The sequence below is a fragment of the Cataglyphis hispanica genome, chromosome 10, assembly GCF_021464435.1.
Source record: "Cataglyphis hispanica isolate Lineage 1 chromosome 10, ULB_Chis1_1.0, whole genome shotgun sequence".
NCBI lineage: Eukaryota > Metazoa > Arthropoda > Insecta > Hymenoptera > Formicidae > Cataglyphis > Cataglyphis hispanica.
Window position 1 is genome coordinate 6,360,143 of NC_065963.1, and position 22,127 is coordinate 6,382,269.

Here is a 22,127-nt window from a genome sequence, read left to right on the forward strand (position 1 = left end):
GTTATAATCTCAGATCTTCAAAATCTCTTCTTCAGTAAATAAACTGTGTGATTAATAACTCTAAATGTTATTTTCACTTGTTACTGTAGTAAATTGGATCTTACAATTATTCTCAGTCTTCATATAAATATATCACATATGATTTAAAGCGAACCTTTCGGAGTGGTACATTGTCCATTAGACGACGTCTCCACCATCTGCGCTTGCGGCGATGCCGAAGCTGCACATTGCATATAAGGCTGTGGTCCCAATACTGGATTCCATTGTTCTTGTACGTGCGGCGGCAGCAAAGCGTGATACTGCATTGGCTGTGGATACATCACAGGCTGCGAATACAGCATCGGCTGGCCCGCCGTTGGCGGATGACTCGGTGAGTAAGGATTTTCTGTTGGCGAGTAAAGATGTTGCGGATATGATGGCATAGTCGCATTTTCGGTCGCATCGATGTGCTGAGGTGGTAAATATGATGGCACCGGTACATAACTACCGTTTCCCGGTGGGTAATACGGAGAAGGGTTCCCCAATATACCGTCATTCGTCGTGTAGTGCGACGGCATTTCCTGATACGGTACCGGAGAAGAAAATACACCCGGCGGTGGCGCGTATTGCGATGATCCGTAAGCGTTCGGCGCATTAGACACAGCTTGATGCAACATCGGATCCCAAGATCGGCCATGCTGTGCGGCCATCACGTGCGTATCATTTCTACACGTGTCGTATGCTGCGCCGTATTGCTGACTCGGATGTTGCTGCATTGAATACATCGATCCGCGATTCTGTTGGCGATTTCGCACCCTGTTGCCTGTGCCTGGGAAAATAAATATTTTTACGTATAACCATCGCAAACCTTCGCACAATTGAAAAACTGAGATCTCAAATAGATCATTACAAGGAAAAACATGTATAATATTGAGGTAAATATTAATACAATACTCGTTGAACTTTTATATTCTTGTAAGCTTCTCGATTTTAAACTGCTTTATTCCGTATTCATATTGATTTGATGCATATGCATGGAAGAATGAAAATATCATGCATGAAATAAATTCAAAATAAAAAATGAAAAATGGAAAATATATCAAGAATGAGGAAGAAATACAGAATAATATTGTAATATAGTTCAGTTTTCAAATAACAAAAAGACTGATTAAAACCGATTTGCAGATATTAATGTATATACAATAAATAAATAAATAAATAAATAAATATATATATAATGATTTAATAATATTATCTCAAAGAACTTAAATTTATATATAATTAATTTGCTACTACCTTTAGCAGTTCCAGTCTGTTTTCCTTTCTGTGCAACTTGATACGAAAGATCTTTTTCACTCAAATTTTTCAGTCCTTGCTTTGGCTGCCTTGCATTCTGTGTACTATTCATGCTCTGATGCGAAGTGTTGGAAATCTCGTCATTAGCACCTGCTCCTTCATTATACGTTAGTGAACAATCCTGCACCCCGTTAACAAGATGCTCCATTTCTTCTTGCATACATGGAACATCTGTCAAAAAAATTTATTAATGATAATATTGTAATATTGATTTTTTTATATGGATGTTTATTGATATATAAATTACTATTCATACGAGCATTTCCCGATGATGCTCCTAGAGGTTGCATGCCGTGATGACCCGGTCCGTACATCATAGGTCCATAATAAGTTGGGTTTAAGGTACGAAAAGTATCCTGTAAAAAATTATATTAGTTTAATGCTCAATATGATAAATTACGGTACTCTTTTTTTTATCCACTATATGTTACTACAATACCTCCAAATGTAGCAGGTGTAGATTATAAAAGAAATTAGATGCAAATGTATCTGGAAAAAAAAAAAAAATATATATATTAATATATATATATAATATTTGTTTTTTCTTTTATATATATATATATATATATATATATATATATATATATATATATATAAAAGAAAAAAACAAATATTATTCATAAGAAGACATTATCGGTAATAAGAATATATAACATGCATAAATTAATATCACAATTCTATTTTTTTCATAATATAATACGTACGATCCATTTGATTGTGCTCTCCAAAATTCCCTGGCATGTACGGATAAACCGAGTATGTATTGCCATTATCCGCGACAACATAAGATACGTTCGGATTGCCGCCCATATCGATTTGTTGGTTACCTGCAATTAATATAATTTCAGTTGTCAGAAGGATTTTGAGATAAACTTTGCGAAAAATTAATGAAAAGTCTCTACATTCAACTATCGATATATTTATGCAATTTTGAACAAATTTATTTGTTATTTGCTGTCAATAGTACATTAATAATATATCGATGTGACTTGTAAATATAGCGTCGATCAGTCGATCGCCAATTATTGAATGTATAATGTTTTATAAAATGACTTAAAAAAGAAATATAAAAATATTATATGTATATATTATAATTTTATAATATACTTTTTCTTAATTTATTTAAAGAAGGAATGAGAATCTAAATAAAAACGTTTTGGAAAGCTTACGAGATTTATTTTTTAATATTTTAAATTATAATAACGCAAGATAAAAAGTTATTTACTTAAAACTTTTGCCTTTGCACAGAAGTAATATTGAATTATGGTACCAGAAGTCAAACTTTTTCTTGCATTTTCTTTTATACCTATTATCATTTGCATTCAATAATATAAATTGATGAAATACAATAACTCTTATTTTTATTCTGCATTAGTAAATGCAAGTATAATTCAAAATCTCTATAAAATTTCCGAATATAAAATGTAAATGAACTACTGATATACAACTGATTAGATTTTCATTTATTAGAAAATTTATAGCTATTCATTAATCCATGAACCAAAAGAAGAATATTTGATATATTTTAAGCTAACGTTATTAAATATGCGCGATGACATGCAAAAAAATTAATTTCGATGTATAATGCCTAAGAGAAAAACTTCAAAATTTAATACCACATCAATGAGACATCAAAAATTTTAAGAATAATTACCGTTGCAAGGTGAACAATAATTCTCATCCAACACTTTCAGTTTTGTGCATGAATTCTGAAGACTATTACGAGAATTATTAGATTTTTCAGTTTTGTTTCTTGAAGTATTGTTCATTTTTCTAAATACTGCTTTTTTATGCTCTTCTACTTTCTGTGCTACACCATTTGACACTGTGGACTGTGAATTATTGCGTGCCATCACAGGCAAGCTGTTAGCTTCTTCCTATAAATGAAAAGCAGATGTGGAAAAACGATATTTTTGAATAGAATGTTAAAATCTTGCTTACATTTGTCGTATTACAACAATCTTCTACAGACTGATTCTCTGTTTGACACTGATCTATTGTACTGTAAGCAAATTTGAGTGTAAAACACACAAAAAAAAATTTAATTGAACTTACAATATGTTTGTTAAACTACAATTTTTTATTTTATACTTTATTTATTGTATAATTATGTTTATTTTTTATATATGTTATAATTTTACATGTTATGCAATCAAAATACATACGAAAGTTCATAGTTTTGTTCATCAGTTCTAATTGTATTAATATCGTTGATATCATCACTATCAACATTATTATTATTATTGTCATCATTATTCACTAATGTATTTTTATTCGCATTACTTGTTTCATGTACTATATTTATGGTGCCTTTTTTCTTACGCGAGAATGAGGTATATGATTTATTCCATCGTCGACCTAATAAAACACAAAATAAAGATCAATTAGCTGTACACAGAAAAATGAAATCAGAATGAATGATTCAATAAACTAACTTGAATCTGAGTTAACCGAATGGTTTCTATTGACTGCTACCCAATTTTTCTGCTTATTTTTTCTTATTACAGGTAATGGTTTCAGAGCATCGTATGGGACAAATTTTTTTTCTCCTAGGTCTTTGATAAAGACTAGAACTGGTTCTCTATTTGTATGCATTTCTTGTATATAACCATGAAGCCAAAGAGGCCCCTGCTTCAATTTTTGCTGCTCAGTCTTACTGTTACTCTCGCTAGCATTACGATCTGACGAATTAGCGCACAAACTTTTATTATTATTTCTGTCACATTGTTCCAAATCGTTTATACTGATTTCTATCAAACATTTGCCACCAACTTGAAGCTCATTACTGTTGTATCTATTCCAGCCTGCAGATTTTACCTCTGCATACAAATAATTTTATTTTCAAATATACACTTTTGTTCACGATATAAAAAAATATATGTTCCTTATTTTTTTATAATTTATTATATATATAAAATACCTCGTTTCAATTCATGCCATATATCTAACTCTATATTGCGATAATAATCGGGAGCTAACGCTTTTGCAACTTTATAAGGAATAGGTGGGGCTCCCTTCCAATCGGATTGCACTTCATCTGTGTCACTATGTTCATTCTTGACTTTTTTGTATAAATCTTCAATCAATTGTCTGAATAAAGATATATCTCATTATAAAAATAAAAATAAATTGTATCTTTTTTTAATATTCACTTGTAGATTGCAATCATTGTTATAATTGCAATCATAACATACATTAAGATTTAATTAAGTGACTTACTCTCTAATATCAAGATTTCCCTTCTGAAAAAATTTGTCATGTCTAAATGTAGAATTTCGATTATGTAGCATTTTATCCGCAACAGTCTTTATGTTAGGCATTTGATACAAATATCTATATACAACTTCATAAACAATAGCTATCAAGAAAAAAAAGGAAAAAAAGAAAAAATTACCATCATTTTTAAAAAAATTTGAAGAAAAAAAAGAAATTCTTGCTATATAGGCAGTAACATATATCAATAGAAAATGTCTACATACATTGGCAATAAGCAGCTGATTGGACAAATGCCATTGGATAAACAGGTTCGTATTGTTTCGGTTCTGTGTGACATAGCAATATAACGCCTTTTTTGAAACCATTATTAGTAAGATTCTCACATATCTGCTTCTCTCCGACAAATATGATTATGTCTCTTTTATAAAGCAGGGACATTGCACGAATCTCGTTCGGGCCTCCCCACTCTGTAAAGCACTGCATTTCTTTCACATAATAATCGAATGATGTTGTCATAGACTAAAAAAAGAAAGAAAAACAAAAAAAGAAAAGAGAACATGTCTCAATATTCTCGAAAGAACAACAGCTAAATGAAATAGATACTTACATCCATGAACAACTGCTTTTTTTTCATCATAAAATCTGTACATTCTTTTCTTACTCGTAAATGATAATGTTGAGTATGATACACCTGTTCACTAATCGCTCTGAATAAGCAGGTTGGATCTCTAGGAGTAGGCTTTCTGAAATAACCTTCCTTAGCCAGCCATTGATCTACTGGTTCCAGTGTTCGTTTCGACATTCTTCTAGTTGATATCACCATATGCTTCAATTCAATAAACTGCTAAAGATTTTGAGATGTGTCTAGCTAACAAAACATTTTTCATAGATTTATCTTTTTATCTTATCATTTTCTACTTTTACACAATGTTAAATATTATCAATCTCTTTTTTGCTACATTTTATTGTATGTAGAATGTCACAATTTAAATAATCATTTTTTTTTTATAAAAATCTTTTTTAAAAAAGAAATAAGATGAAATAGATTATTAAAAAGATAACTCACATAAATACAATAATTCTTAAATGCATTCTTGGTGATATATTTAATATTTATAATAGTTGATATATTTTTGTCAATGATCATTATATATGATATTGAGATAGCAATATCTGAGAATAAACATTGATCAATATTAATTATAAAAATTTCCTCTAATTTTTCAGATTTGTGTTTACCATACATTAAAATTAGAATATAAAAGATTAGAAAATATAAACAAACAAGATATATATCTGCTTTACAGAAATAAAATATATATTGTTGCAAAATAAAATAATAGCAAGTAACTTATTCTAATGTGTTTAAAATAATTAATTAATCATACAATTTATTGCTTTATGACTCAAGAATTATTAATTTTAATTAATCTCTAAAGTTAATACTTTCAAATACTACAAATTAACATTAACAATCTGTCTTACTAGAACTAGAATTTTTTCTTTGCCATATGTTAAAATTAGAAATATAGCCTCTTTTGCATAAAATGTTTCTGTTAAACAGAAAATACTACGTAAATAAAATAAATGATTGCACACAATAAAATGAATCTTATTTCGCACGCGTAAAAAATACACTTTATTTCATATATATACATACATATATATGAAATACATAAACAAGATCAAATTTCGTCGGAAAAAAAAAAATCTTGAGGAATCTACATAATCAAATCATTATCTTACATAAATCACAAAACATATAAATTGTTATAAAAAAACAGGACAAGGCCAACATTTTTTTTATGAGTTACCAAACAAAGTAATAGAAATTAATTTCAATCTATGGGAAAAATTCGTCGCACAAGAGGTAATGTTACAACGCTACGACAAAGAAGACAAAGTACGATTGTATTTCGAGGGGTGTCAATGGATTATCGAATACATATATAATAAACACTTATACTTTTTTCGAAGAGCCACAGTAAAAAGGAAACCGATGACGAATCGGCGGAATTCTTTCGCCTTTCGACGCTTCGCGAAACTCAAGATCGGGAAAAATCTGTTATCAGGAAAGATGGAGGTTTCGTCCTTCCGAAATCTGCGATCTTTCATCGCGAAGATCGTAACAATTGGTCTTCCGAAAGAGATCGTATTTCGTGAGATGTAAGGAGATTGAGAGAAAAAGATTGATCTCACGCGAAAGATTCACGTTACTTTCTCACCTGCAATCTCGGCGAAACGACAGTCGGATCCTCTCGTCAAACAACGGCCATTTGACTTTTCAAACACAATACATACTACACTTTACCCTTGAACCTTCACCTCTTTCCCCTTCCCCCTTCCATTGTCGAAGTTCTCTAATTCGTTACTGTTCTAATTCGTACTCTCACCTGTTGCGCGATCGTGCATACGTTCGTGATTATCGATCGTATCAATTATAATTATTCATTATATCAACTTGCATCTATATCGTGCACAAATCCACTTACTTGAACATTCCCTTTGATTACACGCCGATAGAACGGGCGTTCAAAGCGAATTAAAAAAAATCTTCGTAGAGTGTGCGCGATAAGATAGAGTATAAATTAGTTATTGACGGTCTTACTCACTTTGTTGCGACGATCGTGTTTTCAAAGCACGGAACAGCGATGAAGATTCATCGATAGAATTCGGATGTCGTCACGCGGTATCTCGTGTCCCTGCAGAGAGGAAAGCCCCTCAAAATAAACACATAGGTCAAATAGATGGATGTAAAAAAAAGCGCGATGAGTGAAGTCTTCGTGTATACAAGAGGCTGACAGACGCGCTTGATTGGCCGACAATGCGAGCCAATCATACATTTTCAGTAATCTGACCTCCTCTGCCCCGCAGCGGCTAAACAAGTAAACGACCGCCAAATTTCAATTCCATTTCACTTTAAAGAAAAAGGATAGCTCTTCGGAAAAAAGATATTCTATAAATATTTTATTAGCACTTTACTTAATTAATGTATTAATTAATTAATGTATTATATATATATATTAATTTTATAAATGCTTATTTTTTCTACACATTATAAATTTAAAACTATATTGAAAAAATGAAAAATAAAATTCGTTTCTTTCAATCCTCGATATATTTTATCTTATAAAAAATTAATGTGCACTTAATTGACACTGATTATTTTGCAAATCTATTATGTTAATTTATCTATGCTTCATTAAAAGCTCGATTTTGTAGATTATCATGTATTATAAATTATATTACATAAAGAGAAATCCTATACAGAAAATTATTAATATAATAATACTACTATTCTTCGTATCACATTTAGCACTAAATGTGATCAAAAATATTGTTATTCACGATAAGTAAAATTCATATACATTTAAAATTAAAATACATTTAAACAAACAGATACTTAAGAATCTCTTGTTGAAATTAATAAAATTTAGTTTAGGGTCGAGAAGAAAAAATAGATATCGGTAGACTTTTTGTACAAATTACTTTTTTTTTATTTCTCGTAATAATTTCATCAGAATGACAATGCGATGTAAGAAATATTAGAAAAGTACAATAGCCCGTTTGTATAAAATATGATTTTTACATAAATATATAAGATCGGTAAGACCATTGTGTATGTATGTGCTTCGGCGATGTCTGTTGTAACGCTTCATGCAACATCACCGATGCCAATCTCGAAAATAACGAATATGCTCGCGCATGCAATTCTCTCTCGGTATAAAAAAAATCACATCCTTTGGCGAGGAGACGACAATTCCGTGCGATCTTTTGAGTTAGGCCTCCCCGTCTCGCGCAAAGTAAAATTTCTAATTCGCCATGTTTACTAAAAATTTTTTGTCCCACGAGTTTCTCTCTATCTAAGCAGCTGGATTTAGACGACGCTTTGTAGGTGTAATATTCATCGTATATTTAGCAACAAGGATAGATGTAATAAGAGAGAAAAGGGGCAAGTTAGAAAAAGCTTGGAGCGAGGCAAGGACTTACGGTTAATTAGATCCGCTCTCTCGTCCGATTGTTGTCGAATTATCTCCCAGGGCAGTTTAGTATCGAGATAGGATAGGCAGCAAAGTGGTATCATTGTCGGCCACCCGATTCGAGGTTGGACGTTTTGGATCGAGAGTTTTCTGATCTCTCGCCAGAAGGAAAACACGCCGATAACGGCGTTAGGATAAGTATAATCATAGCATTACGATACTAATACAGTGCTTCGCATTCGCGCTTTTTTTCCTTGGCAATGTATGAATAATTGTTATAAAATGTCACGGATATAGAAAATGGAAGAAACGACGAGTGGCATCGTCCCCGTCTTCCTTTCCTTCGTTCCTTTTTATAAGCGGCAACTTCTCTAAGCAGCTATCTTTTCGGCGTCGATCGCTGAAAACATCGCGAATAACATTGTCTCGGTAAACAACGTGCGTCTAATTTTGGACGGATTTTATAATCGAAAATGAGTAACGTACCTTCTTTGGTAGGGAGAGGATTCTTTTCAAGGGTTTCCGCATGCTTCAATTTCGCCGGATCGAAGTTCTCGATACCGGAGATCAGCTGTTGCTTTCCCTTTTCTTGCTGGATAGCTGCAGTGAGTAAAAATAAAATTTCTTATTAGTTTACAATAATTTTTATAGAATATTTTCAACAAAAACTTCTACAAAAATTTTTATTTTATTATTATAAAATCCCAGTTAACTTCTTTAAACAAAAAGTATGCCAAATTTCAGCGTAGTAATTCCATCAAAAAATAATAATAAAACTAAATATATGTGTATATAATATATATATCATAAAATATAATATAATAAATTAAAATATAATATTATTATTAAAATATAACACAATATAATATAATATAATATAATAAAATATAATATAATATAATATAATATATCGTAAAATACATTAAACAGAAAATTATATCGAAAATTAGGGTTTCTTGATTTATTTTACCTCCGTTATAAAATTAAAATAAACAATAAAAATAGAATGGAACAAAAAACTAGTTCACAAGTTTAAAACTAATCTTTGTTTTGGAAGATTAGCAATTCACGATTTCATAATATTATTTGATGGAGTTCATTTATTCTGTACATAAGCCAATTTATAAAAGTCTAACTTATACTCTACCATCTTTATCGGGTAGCGGATTCTTCTCCTGGGTCTCAGTATGCTTCAGACTCGCGGTGTCGAACTTTTCGATGCCGGCGATCAGCGTTTGCTGGGTCTTCTCCGCGGCAACATCTGGAAATGGAACGATCGATCTCAGAAACGGAAATAATTATAATACGTAAGTAGTATCAAGAAGCATGTCCTTGTCTTGATATAGATTTACTATATCACCCTGATAGCCTAGTTTCGAATATGAGGATTAGCGAGGAATAAATTAAAAAATTATTGACGTGATTTATATTATACGCTGCGCATTCGACAAGCGCAACGCGATCAATCAATGACTGGTACCGTTCGTTATCCTTTCTTTATAAGGCGCTTAATGCTATTAATGCTTCATGCAGATAAAATCTATACACTTCCACATACATGAGATAAAATTACGTCTTATATTTGAATTCAAATAAAATCTTCGAAGAAATTAAAATTTTTTAAATAAATTTTAAATATACATAATTAATAAGCAAATTATTATCAATTTATATTTTTGAATTTATTCTCTTTAACATTGGCTTAACTTACTGCTACATTGAAATATATGAAATATCTCAGAACACCTGAATTTAATTTTAATTTCATTCTAATGATTAATTTTAATTTTAATTTAATTTTTTTCTCCGACTTTATTTTTATTTTAATTTACATTAAAGATATGTAATTCGTAGAAAGTCTTAAAAAATTATAGTGGTTTTATAATTCAAAACTTTTCAACTTTGCGTATTATTTTAGTTGAGAAAATATTAATTTCAAATCGAATCGAGAAATTCGTATAAAATAAAAGAAGGAATCTAGAAAAATGTGTATATACTTTTTAAATATCTATTCTCTTATAAAATGTGTAGCAAATTGTGTAGCAAAAAGTTAATGAGACAAAGAAAAAACAAACAAGCAAAATGACCATCACCAAAGCCATTATAATTCCCTTCATTGCCGCTATTTTATGTTAAAGTAAAGCTTTATGCAATCAATCAAGTCCCGAAAAGCAAAAGCGATAGTCGTCCTTTTTCACAGTGTTACCGTGAAATAACCAAGGAAATAATCCTCGCAATGAGATTGGAAATCGAGAAGCGGCGTCCCAGAAGCTCCATCGGTATCAAGGAGCAATACCTTTGGCATTAGGCAATACAATCTTCTCTTTTGTGTCGGCATGCTTCAACTGATCTGCCTTAAATGTCTCCAGGCCGTGTATCAACTCAGAATGCTGCCGCTCCTGTCGTACGTCTACGTCAGCAATTCACACATTTTTATTGCAGCTGCAGTCGTTTTTATCAGAGCTCCGCTCGCGCTTCAATATTTCCTCACGCCCCGCATTTAGCGCTAAATGTGTCTGATTATGAATCTTACTTGATTAAAGAGATAAAGATTGAAAATTTTTATTTCAATTGAAAGTCGCCACGCGTACACGTTTAGCGCTAAATGTATTTAAGAACAGACATGGACCTAAATGAAGACTTGTGCATAGATTTTGAAAGATATTAATATGAACATAATTTCTCATGAAAAATATTTGTTATTATAAGAATAATACAAAACATAAAGAATTTGTGCGCAATATACACAGAAAAATAACTTGATGAAATATCAAAACCAAAGTAGAAACACAGAACCAAGTTATACATATATCAATTAATCAAATATATTAATTGTGAAATTAATAGAGAATACAAATGCAGAAGTAAAATACGATCATGAAACTTTGAAGACCTTGCGAGCAAAATGTAAAAATAAGATAACACTAATGGAAATTAATTTCGAACAGAATTGATCGAAATGTATTTTTACGCACCTTCAGCGGAAGGTAAAACGTTCTTCTCGGCAGTGGCGGCTTTCTTCATGCAGCCATGATTGAAACCTTCCAACTCGCTTTTTAGGTCTAGGGCTACTTTAGGCAGGTCTTTCAACGATGGACTCGACATGATTCAACCTTGTACTTCTTGATCTGTAAGACAGAAATATTGTAAGATCAATTACCTCTTCGTCGGACGGACACATCTCGAATAAATCGAACTTATAAATCTAGGCAATGGCAGTCCTTTAATATTCACGTAGATATTTTATTAATTCACATTTTGTATGTTCTGTAAGCGTGTAACGATCATTTTATTACTTCAAATTTTTTGACAAATTTAAGATTCAAACTGTGTTAAAAAATATTAATGCGCAAATAATCAATCGTTATAATCCGAAGTATGTTGTCGATTAATATCGATCAGTATGCGATACAATTACCGGATATCTTTCTCTCTCTCATCTTTCTTCTTCTTAAAATATTTTCTACAACGCGTGACAAAAAAGAATAATAAACATGTAATCATCTTTCTAAAGTAACACATTTTTTTTAATTTTTTGTACTATTATCATGATTCCGATTAAATTATAATTATCATAATAAAAAAGCAAGTATTTGATCATCACTTATCAGATATTGATATGTAATTTCGTAATCTTTAGAAAAACTTTAGAGAATTTTAATGTTTGAGTTATCTCACATTCTTGTCTTTATATAATAAGCATTAGGAATGCCTTCATCAAGTTCGGCATTTTCGGGACACATTATGTCCAGACATTCATGTATCATGCATTTAGTTCTGAAAGGTTTGACAATATTATTCTCAAAAAAAAAGTTATGCTAACTTTATATTATAAATCATTCTAATGGCTTAGACAGCTGTCAAACTATTCTTTATAAAAATTTTAATTTGTTTCAGAATCGACAGTCTAGACACGATGTGTCTGACCCGAAAATGCCGAATCCGGAAGTGAAGGTACTCTTGACGCCTTCTGCATGAGCACCTGCTTATATCAATTTAGTGACCTGGAGAACAGTGAATAACGGAACATGCATAATATCGTGTGAGTTATTAAATATACGAGAATCATTTCCACATAAGGTGAATATATGTAGGCAAGAGAGAAAGAGACACGCTGTTTCCAATCGTCAGCGAACATGTGGCAGTTTTCTTTGTCGAACCGCACCACCAGCAATCTACGCGCTGACAACAGCGGTTGCTATTGAATACCAACGAAGCTGTTACAAATGAAGCTATCGACAGCGACGTCGGAATTGCACATTGCATTGTCGCAGCAGCACAAATGCAGCGGAACTTTCTTTGCGAATACTTTCTCGATTCACAATGAGATTTTGTTGATGCAAGACTTTAATTGAAAAATAAAGAGAAATATAAAATATGTGAATAAAATATATAGATAAATAATATATAGATAAATAATATATTTTTAATCTTGAAGATCTGTATTATTTAGGATCCATACTTTAGAATTTTTTAATTTTGTTCCGAGTATATCAAATATTCTCTCTCAAATATTATTAAATTATAAATTATGTGTGCGAAGAGCAGAAAGAAATCTTAAAGGAATGCATTGATAATGATTTAGAAAATTGCACGGAGAATTCGATTTATCTGTTAAAATTAAAAGCGTAATGTTCGACCGACGTTTATATGTCACGCAGCGGAAACAGCGGTGGTTCATTGCTTCCGGTCTCCGTTTCCTTCTAATACATTTTGTTTCTTGTCACATTTCCTCCGCAGATACAGCAATGGCGTAAAGTTGCTAAAGTCGCGATCGTTAAAGTAAAAAAAATATTTCTCAGATAATATCTCAAATGTGAGAATTAAATATAATTAACTATGGTCTACTTATGATCGAGATAGTTAATAACGCGATTATTATATGGCAACGCGCGTTTGAAGTATAATATTTAATTTAATGAATAATAAAATCTTCGACACCAATTTTCGTATTTATGTTAGTAGGAAAATCGAATATCTCTAATTTTTTATTCGTGCTACACGAGCAAGATATTACGCTACAGCTGATTTCGTCCCCGCCTATCATTCGTTATTTACGATAATGACGCATCGAGAGAGGGACTCTGATAAATGTACTCTACGACGATGTCCTTCCTTCTTTTCGTCGTAGAATACGATCATAATTTCACAATATTACATCGTGTATTGAAATTAAATTATATCTCCACATATACATTTTATTGCAAATACATTCAGTAATTCAGTGATTAAAAAAATTCTTTTATTGAACAAAAAAAGATAATTCTCAGAAATATTACAAATAAAACATTTTTTTACAAAATTAGCCTATCATGTTTTGAATAATGAATTTTTCTCTTTCCGAGCAAAGAAAGAATTCGATCCCCCAGCAACATGAGATCAAATATTGCTTCGATGTAAATAATTGATAGTTGTAGCACGAAATCAACGTCGCGTCGTCGCGTCTGTGGATTATATACACTTATCCATCCGTACACGTCTTGTGTATCGAATCCCCAGTATTGGCGACGCGTTTATGCATTAAACTGTCAATGACTCATTCTCGTCGAGTACCCCCTTTCTCCCAACACGCTCCTCGTCAGCGTTCGCGATCGCGCGCATTCAAGCAGACTTAAAACTTCATCTGACTCAACGTGAAAAAATGTAAAAAAAAAAAGATCGCAATACTAATTACACGTACGTGGGCGATCGGTATCGATTGACGTTTCACTCCCACGTGTTTCTTTTCTAATCACGATGTTTTGCGTTTTGTGATGAAATCGATCTTTATGCGTGCACGTTGCACAACGAATGCATTTTCTGACAATAAGACAGATTAATGTTCCATTATTCATATCCATTGCAACATCAATTATTTCACGATGTTACGTAAGTTGTACTAATTGCATAATTTGATCATGCGTGAAAAAAAAATTATTTATCCATGTTTGTGCGTACGAAGTATGAAAAATGTTCCTCTCTTTCATATTATATATTATTTGTGTATCACAAGAACTCGTCGAAAAGCAAATAACGATATGGTATCGAATTTGCTCATGCGCGAGCAAACTCTCAGGTAAGAATAAAAGATATGCGGAGTAAGAAAAAGTCTGCATTCCACGTGGGTGAAGTCACGTAGGAGGACTACACTCAGATATTACTAACCAGCATTATCAGTACACGGCATTGATTGTGATACACGATGCAAGGCCGCCGTTTTTACGCGGTTATATTTTTTTTTTTTTTTCGCTTTTACAAAATAACCATGGAAATGGGAAACAAAGATCGAAAGGATAAACGATATTTTGCAAACAATAAATTATTGAAGTTTTTATTAACGCTTTCGAAATTTTAATTGTAATAGAATATTAAAAACATATTAAAAATATAGGGAAAATTACAAAAATTAATAAGCGCAATTTCAAGTCGGCTCCGAGCTTCGGGCCCGCTATACACGGCCCTGGAGAATCACGAGAGAGGTTTTCGAGAGATACGTTCAAACGGTGGGTCAGCATCAACAAGGCTGTGTGTAGGTCCTTATATGGTAGCCGGTTGTATATGTCTGTATATAGGGAGAGCACACGAAGGAGGCCGAATGTATACGCAAGCAAGCGGGAGAGTTCGTTGCGCGTCCTTTACGTATGCTTTACTGAATTTTTTTTTTCTTTTCATTTCGCACTCCTGTGTGTGGGTGTACCGAGCATATATGTATATGACTCGCGTACTGAGCTGTACATAACGGTAAGAGATGATCTCTCGATCGCGATGAAACGTGCCCGGATAAAACTCGATAACTCTCAACTTTCGCGGCCAGTTCTCGATAGAAAATGCTCGTGTCGCGAATCTATCGTCGAACGATGTGCAAAACAATAAGAGGACAATCTTGACAGAAGACGTTAAAACATCGAATGATTTACTGTTAGTTTGAAAAAGTCACTTTGACAATTTTCAGGGACATGCATTTATTTATTTTTATTTTAAATTAATTTAGATGCAAAGATCTATATTTTTTATTCAGTGTAGTAAATATAACTGTATATTTTTTATAATCAATCATTTTGCCTATCAATCAATTTGCTAAATTTTAAATCAAATTTTAATCTGCGTATCTATATCGCATCTAATCTATATTTTAATTTATATGTGCTAAGACATCGTAAATAAGTTTTTAATTAATAAAAGTTATAGACTTTCGACGATATAATTTAACATCTTTTCTAACAAACTTTCTTTCTTTTTCAGCGTCTTTCATTAATTAAGCTTCATTCGGATATTGTTGCGAATGCTCGACGCGTTTCAAGATGAAGAATTACAAGAATTTATAAAGAGAATTACGAGCGCTTTTAATCGGCAAAAAGCATCGTAGCAATGACCGTTAGTTCCGTTTAATTGAACATCCGTGGATGTTAGTCGTGGCCGATTGGAGGACGAGTCTCTTATTGGCAAACTGCAAATGAACTTAATGAAGCGCGAGAGCGGCGCGAAACTCGGATGAATCCCGCGCGATCTTTCCGAGTGGATTCGCGTCTCTCGAGGTGAAAAGCGAGAAGTTAATAGGAAAACTGGGTTGCCGAGAAGCGTTGGCGAGAACTCGACGACCGAGAGACGAGTCATCGAGGTAGATTAAGGCTGATCCCAGGCTGACATTTCATACGAGTGTGCGTGCCTATAAGGCGCGATTTCTAATATTTTATTTAAACGAGGAAACTATGCAAGTATGGCTCTAGGTCAAATGGTAGCATCATTAACACTCGGCTCATAAATATTATTCGCGTCAGAAACTGCGCCATTTGATGACACCTCTATGTTTAGTTTAATTCGCGAGTATCTCGAGATGTTTAATCGACATACATTTTGTTAACGAATTATTGATACTCCCAGATCCTCATTAAGAAAAATTTTATTTGAAATTGCTGAGAGATTCTTAAGACAGGAACTTAAACTAGGATCGGATAAATTAAATACATGTGATTGAACTTGCATCATCATAAAACATTTACAAAATTTATACTCTGCATTTAGGTATTTTCAAATTATCATCAAAGAAGATTTATATTACATTTATGTTAGTGTATAATACGGGTTTAGCAATCAGCTACGTTATTGTCAGTAATATTTTCGCATTGATAGGTATGGGAAATGACAGCAAATAGCTAAGCTGACAGACACGCTGTTGCAACAAAGGAATCCTAAGTTCATCGCGATTCGGTCAATTTCAAGAGATCATTTTCGACGGGGACGATTTCTTCTACGACGACGCATTGTTATCGTGAGTTTGGTCCGCGGAACGAGATCCTACGGTCACTGACTAACGAGTTCGCGCGGCTGCCAATTAACTTAGGCAATCGCGTCTAATGGTGGGCCTGTTACCATCTCACTCTCTCTCTCTCTCTCTCTCTCTCTCTCTCTCTCTCTCTCTCTCTTTCGCCACGCGTCCACGTGCGTAAGCGTGCATAGTCTGTATCGACCGGTGGTAGGCTCCAGCAACGGTGAACACCTACGCATACAATGCCCACGTGAAAACGCCGCCTGCATTCGTATTTGTAGCTGGAGAAATGCTTTTTGTGCCGCCGTGGTGACCGTCGCGCTCGCACGCGAGCAACCGCGACCCTCTCTCTCTCTCTTCCCTTTTCTGTCTGTCTCTCTCTCTCTCTCTCTCTCTCTCTTTAGCTCTCTTCCGTGCGACCGTGACGGCTAACGAACCCTGGACGCGCGCGTATCGTATCGAGCGGTGGCGTGTACAGTCAGGGACGTACGTAGGTACCGTTCGAATTGAAATCTCGATATTCGAGCGTCCGGTGAGACAAGGACGACGATCAACGAATTATGTGGACGATTGAAAAAAAATTAAAAATTCTTAAAAATCAAATTGAAACTGAACAATCGTTGGTATCAATCTTGTTACAATGAATTTTTCATAGAGTCTCTGTTTCAGATTAACGTCATAATGCTTAAGTAACTTTATATTGTTTAAGACATTTCTGGCATCGAGTATAATTAAAAAGTATAATTAAAAGTATAATTAAAAGTATTACTTAGCAAGCCTAGCTTCCGTTAAATCAATGGATTTTCCGTTTCTCTCATACGTATCATATTAGAACTATTGGCAAGAGGCAATGCTGCATTAAGCTCCTTAACCCGCAGTAGCGGGTAGCTTCCTCAACATGTACATCCGATCCAGATCAATTAAAATCTTACATGTAAAACAATTAATTAATATACTTAAAAAACTATCTTTCATGATAATCTAAATTTCACGGAACAGAGAGTTGTATATATATATATACCATATCGCAGTGAATATATTTTAGCCTACACCGGCGTTTATGTAATGTATCGACTCCGAGAACGTCGATTAATCGGATCTCATTTGCCGGAAGGCAAGTCTCTTCCGCTTTCTGCTAACATAACGGTGCACACCTAAATACCGTCCCACACGTGCGCTTTTATTCGCGATGCATGAATGAATAGGGCGCGTGTAAATGGACACATACACGCACACGAATGTCTCGACAGCGGGCAATCCCGGGGTTACGCCAAGGGAGCGAACGGTCGGTTCCCGGTGTAGGCGGCGGTGGCGGCTGCCGCGGCAGACGGTTTCATCGATTGGCATTGCTGGCATCGCGCCCGTAGGAAAACGGGGGAGGGGAGGGTTTGTGCGAAACCTCCGCGGAGGTTCTCTCCATCTGTATGCGCCGCGCATCGCACCGATCCCGCTTTTTCATGGTCATGGGTAAGAGGGTGGTTTCCCTTCAACGAGGAGAACAACGAATGTCATGTCCGCACGATTCGCGGTCAGATGAAGATGACATATCGCGTGACACATAGATATTATAATTTACATTTTTTTTCCTGCATGTATTTTAAAGTTTTTGTCACGAAAATAGATAAAAAAATGATCAAGCTATTTTTTAATTAAATTAACTTATTTCGGCGTATAACTTGCTTCTTATAATAATTCAATATGATTACGAAAAAATAAATAAGAGTCTTCGGAGGCGAACGGACGGGGTATCCATTCATCAAGTAACGTCACTGTCGCGAGAATCAGAAACGGTCTCGAGATCTGGGAGACGCTAATCGCGAGCGAGCGAGCGAGCTGGATAAAACGCGGGTAAAACGTAATTTGCGGGCATGAAAGAACGTGCGCGCGCGCGCGCGCGTGCGATTTGCGACGACCGAGTTGTGCTTATACAGAAGCCCCTCGTTCGCCTTGAAACGAACGCTCACGTTCGGGACATGATAAAATGCAAATGCAATCGCTGGACAGCAATTCTCCCTTGGGAAAACGCGAAAAGTCGCGCGAAAAAAAATCACGTCGTTATTGAAGCCAACGTGAGAGCCGCGCAATTTCCACTCGTATATTTTTTCCCTTGGAATTGAAAGGAATATGAGATATTAAACATAGTTACAATAGCAGTAAATATGAAATATAAAAATATATATTGACTGGTTTTTTTTATTTACTTATTTAAAAAAAAATCGTCTATCCTTGCCTTGCAAGTTAATACCGGTATTTTAAATGTCAGAGTGTTTAATAGCGAGTATCGATAACCTTAAGATAAAAACCGCGATCTTCGATATTAAGAAACAGTTTAACATATCCATCATTATTGGTAAAACTGCAAGATCAAAATAAAATCGTCATAATTATTTTTTACTTGATTTTTTCAAATAGGGCGATATATGAATGATATGCGAGAAATGAGCACTAGATCGACGATAACAAGGGAAAGACATTATATTGTATATGCGTATTTTGCGCGCATCGTACACATCTGTCAAAACCACGCCCTTCTCCCCAGCGATACTGTCGTCTCGCACTGCATAGAAGGAAGAATGAGGAAATTCCCTAATAGTTTTTTCACTATCAAAGCGATATGTCGCGTTTCAAGTGATCGATTAGAGTTAATTATTATCAATTATTATTATTTACATGACTAATTAAGCGTGCTAGAAACTATTGTTTCTTGAAAAGAATCTCTTGGAAAATGTCGGAATGTAAACGAGAAGCAAAAAAATAATAAGAAAAAAGAAAAGAGTAATTGGATGCGTTTTAATTAAGCGTGAAGCGAATTTATACAAACAACGATCGATGGATATTTTTTTTTTTTTTTTAAATAAAATAAATATAAATTTATTTTATATTTGACATTTAGATAAACACATGTCTTATCTCGGACGTTCCAAATTTCAAACCGCTCCGATCGAAAATGCTACAAGTTCGCGTGAACAGAATTCGTTCATTATTCGGTCAATTCACATTTATTAATCTTTTCGATCCTCCATATATATGCATAAGTACAATGAGATTCGATAGGGCATATATAAATTATAATATATAAATAATAAATGCGTACATTAAAGTCCTTATCGGTGAATGCGATAAGAATTTCAATTTATCTGGTACGTTAGTAAGAGTTCTCTTGTTCTGCATTCCACTGTAATTTTGGGAGCACATGGTAACGAAAATATCATACACGGTAATAAGATAACCGCGTCAATAAGCTGTTGAATAATTCATTCCCGTTTCGTCCGAGTCTCCGTCATATTCCGCGTAGATCATTAGCTCGCGACACGATCGCGCGATTATCGAGATGAGAAATCAAGTGCATGTCGTTTCCGTCCCGTGTGAAAGAGAAAGAGAGAGGGAAAAAGAGAGACGCCTTTCGACCACACCCCTGGGTTCATTTTCGATCGCGTCGAAAGGCCAATCGATATCTCGGGACGCCGGTTCGGTCGTGTAATTTTTTTGGAGTACGCAATTATATCTGCGCGATCAAAATCCATTTCTTTGTCGCCACTGCATTATCACCTTAAAAGTAGACATCTGTCTAATGATCGAGTACAATGTTCTTATGCCGTAAACACGCCAAAGAATGGAACTTGAGATCGTAGCGAATAAACACGACTCAATTCGGTGTTTATGACGGCGAGACACGAAATCGGTGATAATTACAACGATGTCTGGGATAATCTTCTATTATTAAACGATATACATTACATATAAATTACACACGAGTGTTCTGAATATAGCGAATTCGTGATAGCTTCATTCCGATTTGCAAATTCGAAATTCTAGCCGTCATCAGTTCTTGAAGAAATCATTCAATATTCTCAACCGAGGAATTTTGCGAAGGAAAGAGCCGCATGTCCTGTTCCGTCGACGCTCAACAGCGATTAATGCCGATCTTAACTTCTTTCCTCAATCTCACGAATGAACATGTGAAAGAACGAAAGGCAAAAATGGAAACGTTGTATCTTTCAAGAAAGCTAAGCGATTAATATTTCTCCGAATAATACCGAAGGATACCGGGAAATCCGGGAGAAGTCTTTAAAGAATATCTCTCTTTAAAACGTTTTATTTTTAAATATTTACGTGAATCTTTGACCGGCTCGCCGTTAATCCGCCATTGGACATATTGTTGCCGTGGGGAAACGGCGATATATCGCGGCGATAGCCGCCAAGAGGGGTGCACTGACCTGTCAGTTGAGGCGAGCAAGTTTCTGGGGCGCAGGCAGGCAGACAGGCGCGGAACACTGTCGAGTAGCAGGCGAGGAAGTTGTTCAAGGGCAAGAACGAGACGATATACTGACTGGCCAGTTAGTGCTTCTGTGGCACGTAACACCAGGTAACAGCGTCGAGCAGCGCCTGCCGTTCATCCCTCTCCATCCGCAGCGCGTCCCCTCTCAGGATGACAGGCCCTCTTCGCCAGGTTCGGCATAGCAAGGGGCTCTTCGGGATGCATTTTGTGTGTTTCGCTTCTCATGCCAGAAATATGCTGAAACAATTAGATTATTAGTAATGTAATTAATTGTAACAATGTAGTAATGCTATTTAAGAGGAAATTTTAGATTTATTCGTATTTTTAATTTTATTATGAAAATAAAAATTAAATGAATTAAAAAAAGAATATAATAAAATGAATTTAAGAATATAATAAAATTGATTTCTTAATGGACTATATACGATGAAAGAGACTATATGCAATGTGCCACAAGTAGCTAATAGAATATTTGACTAGATATATTTAACAATTTAATATTTATCATAATATCAATTATGCATAGCAACATGTACGATGTCTTGCAGGGTCTCGCGAGTGCGAGCGATGTTCCTGGATGGAATCCCCACCGCTCTCGAATGGGAACCAATGGACGTCTGGCTTCTACTTCCCCAATCTCCGATTAATCGCGTTCCCTCTTCCTTCGCATCCGATCGTCTCTCTGACCGTCATTCGGAGGGGTGGCTGACTCACCCTCGGCGACGACTGGGAATTCACGCATAGCCGGCTGGCGTCGCGTCGGCGAATTTGACATTGAACGTGGCTTTTTCTTGGCGACGATCTTTTTACATCGTTCTACCATCTCTTCTTCTCGTTCCCCAGCTGGGGAAACTCGCCTCGTGGAGGCAATCTATTCTCAACATGATGACGAGGGGGGAAGAGCGGTGTACAAAAATATCGGGGGTTGACGCACGCCGTTGAGTCATCCGGGCCCTATGCGGGTCCAGCTGCGCGTCATATGTTCGCCCGACTGCATTATATAGGTTCCGCAAGCTCAACAAAGTCGAATTTTAACCGATGATAGAAACAAGTTTCGCAGAGTTATCTTCAC

The 22,127-nt window shown here is 34.6% G+C and overlaps 2 protein-coding genes and 2 long non-coding RNA genes across 16 annotated transcripts; 2 read left to right on the forward strand and 2 right to left on the reverse strand.

Annotated features, from left to right (window-relative positions):
• Window positions 1-104: 104 nt before the first annotated feature.
• LOC126852322 (uncharacterized) lies at window positions 105-7,401 on the reverse strand. Of its 11 annotated transcripts, none has more exons than XM_050597010.1 (14): window positions 7,164-7,401; window positions 5,159-5,377; window positions 4,815-5,070; window positions 4,555-4,693; window positions 4,256-4,425; window positions 3,771-4,154; window positions 3,501-3,693; window positions 3,277-3,337; window positions 2,990-3,212; window positions 2,040-2,162; window positions 1,775-1,824; window positions 1,583-1,691; window positions 1,276-1,506; window positions 105-808 (listed from the first exon to the last, which is right to left on the reverse strand). In XM_050597010.1, the coding sequence occupies exons 2-14, from the start codon at window positions 5,372-5,374 to the stop codon at window positions 144-146; spliced, it is 2,820 nt and encodes a 939-aa protein (XP_050452967.1). In that variant the 5' UTR covers window positions 5,375-5,377; window positions 7,164-7,401; the 3' UTR covers window positions 105-143. The 11 variants fall into 11 exon arrangements, with proteins under 11 accessions (XP_050452967.1, XP_050452963.1, XP_050452959.1 ...); XM_050597006.1 differs by having other exon boundaries at window positions 5,159-5,415; XM_050597002.1 differs by having other exon boundaries at window positions 5,159-5,419.
• Window positions 793-12,907, forward strand: LOC126852396 (uncharacterized). 2 transcript variants are annotated; one of them, XR_007687824.1, is made up of 2 exons: window positions 793-914; window positions 12,429-12,907. It is a non-coding gene; the product is annotated as an uncharacterized LOC126852396 (long non-coding RNA). The 2 variants fall into 2 exon arrangements; XR_007687823.1 differs by lacking the exon at window positions 793-914 and adding an exon at window positions 9,707-9,838.
• Window positions 8,025-21,156, reverse strand: LOC126852378 (thymosin beta). Of its 2 annotated transcripts, XM_050597147.1 has the most exons (6): window positions 20,994-21,156; window positions 11,507-11,659; window positions 10,828-10,941; window positions 9,679-9,792; window positions 9,018-9,131; window positions 8,025-8,931 (listed from the first exon to the last, which is right to left on the reverse strand). In XM_050597147.1, exons 2-6 carry the CDS (start codon window positions 11,634-11,636, stop codon window positions 8,903-8,905), a joined length of 501 nt encoding a protein of 166 aa, XP_050453104.1. In that variant the 5' UTR covers window positions 11,637-11,659; window positions 20,994-21,156; the 3' UTR covers window positions 8,025-8,902. The 2 variants fall into 2 exon arrangements, with proteins under 2 accessions (XP_050453104.1, XP_050453105.1); XM_050597148.1 differs by lacking the exon at window positions 10,828-10,941 and having other exon boundaries at window positions 20,994-21,153.
• A 47-nt stretch (window positions 21,157-21,203) lies between these two features.
• Window positions 21,204-21,957, forward strand: LOC126852394 (uncharacterized). Its single transcript, XR_007687821.1, has 2 exons — window positions 21,204-21,317; window positions 21,604-21,957. It is a non-coding gene; the product is annotated as an uncharacterized LOC126852394 (long non-coding RNA).
• Window positions 21,958-22,127: the final 170 nt, after the last annotated feature.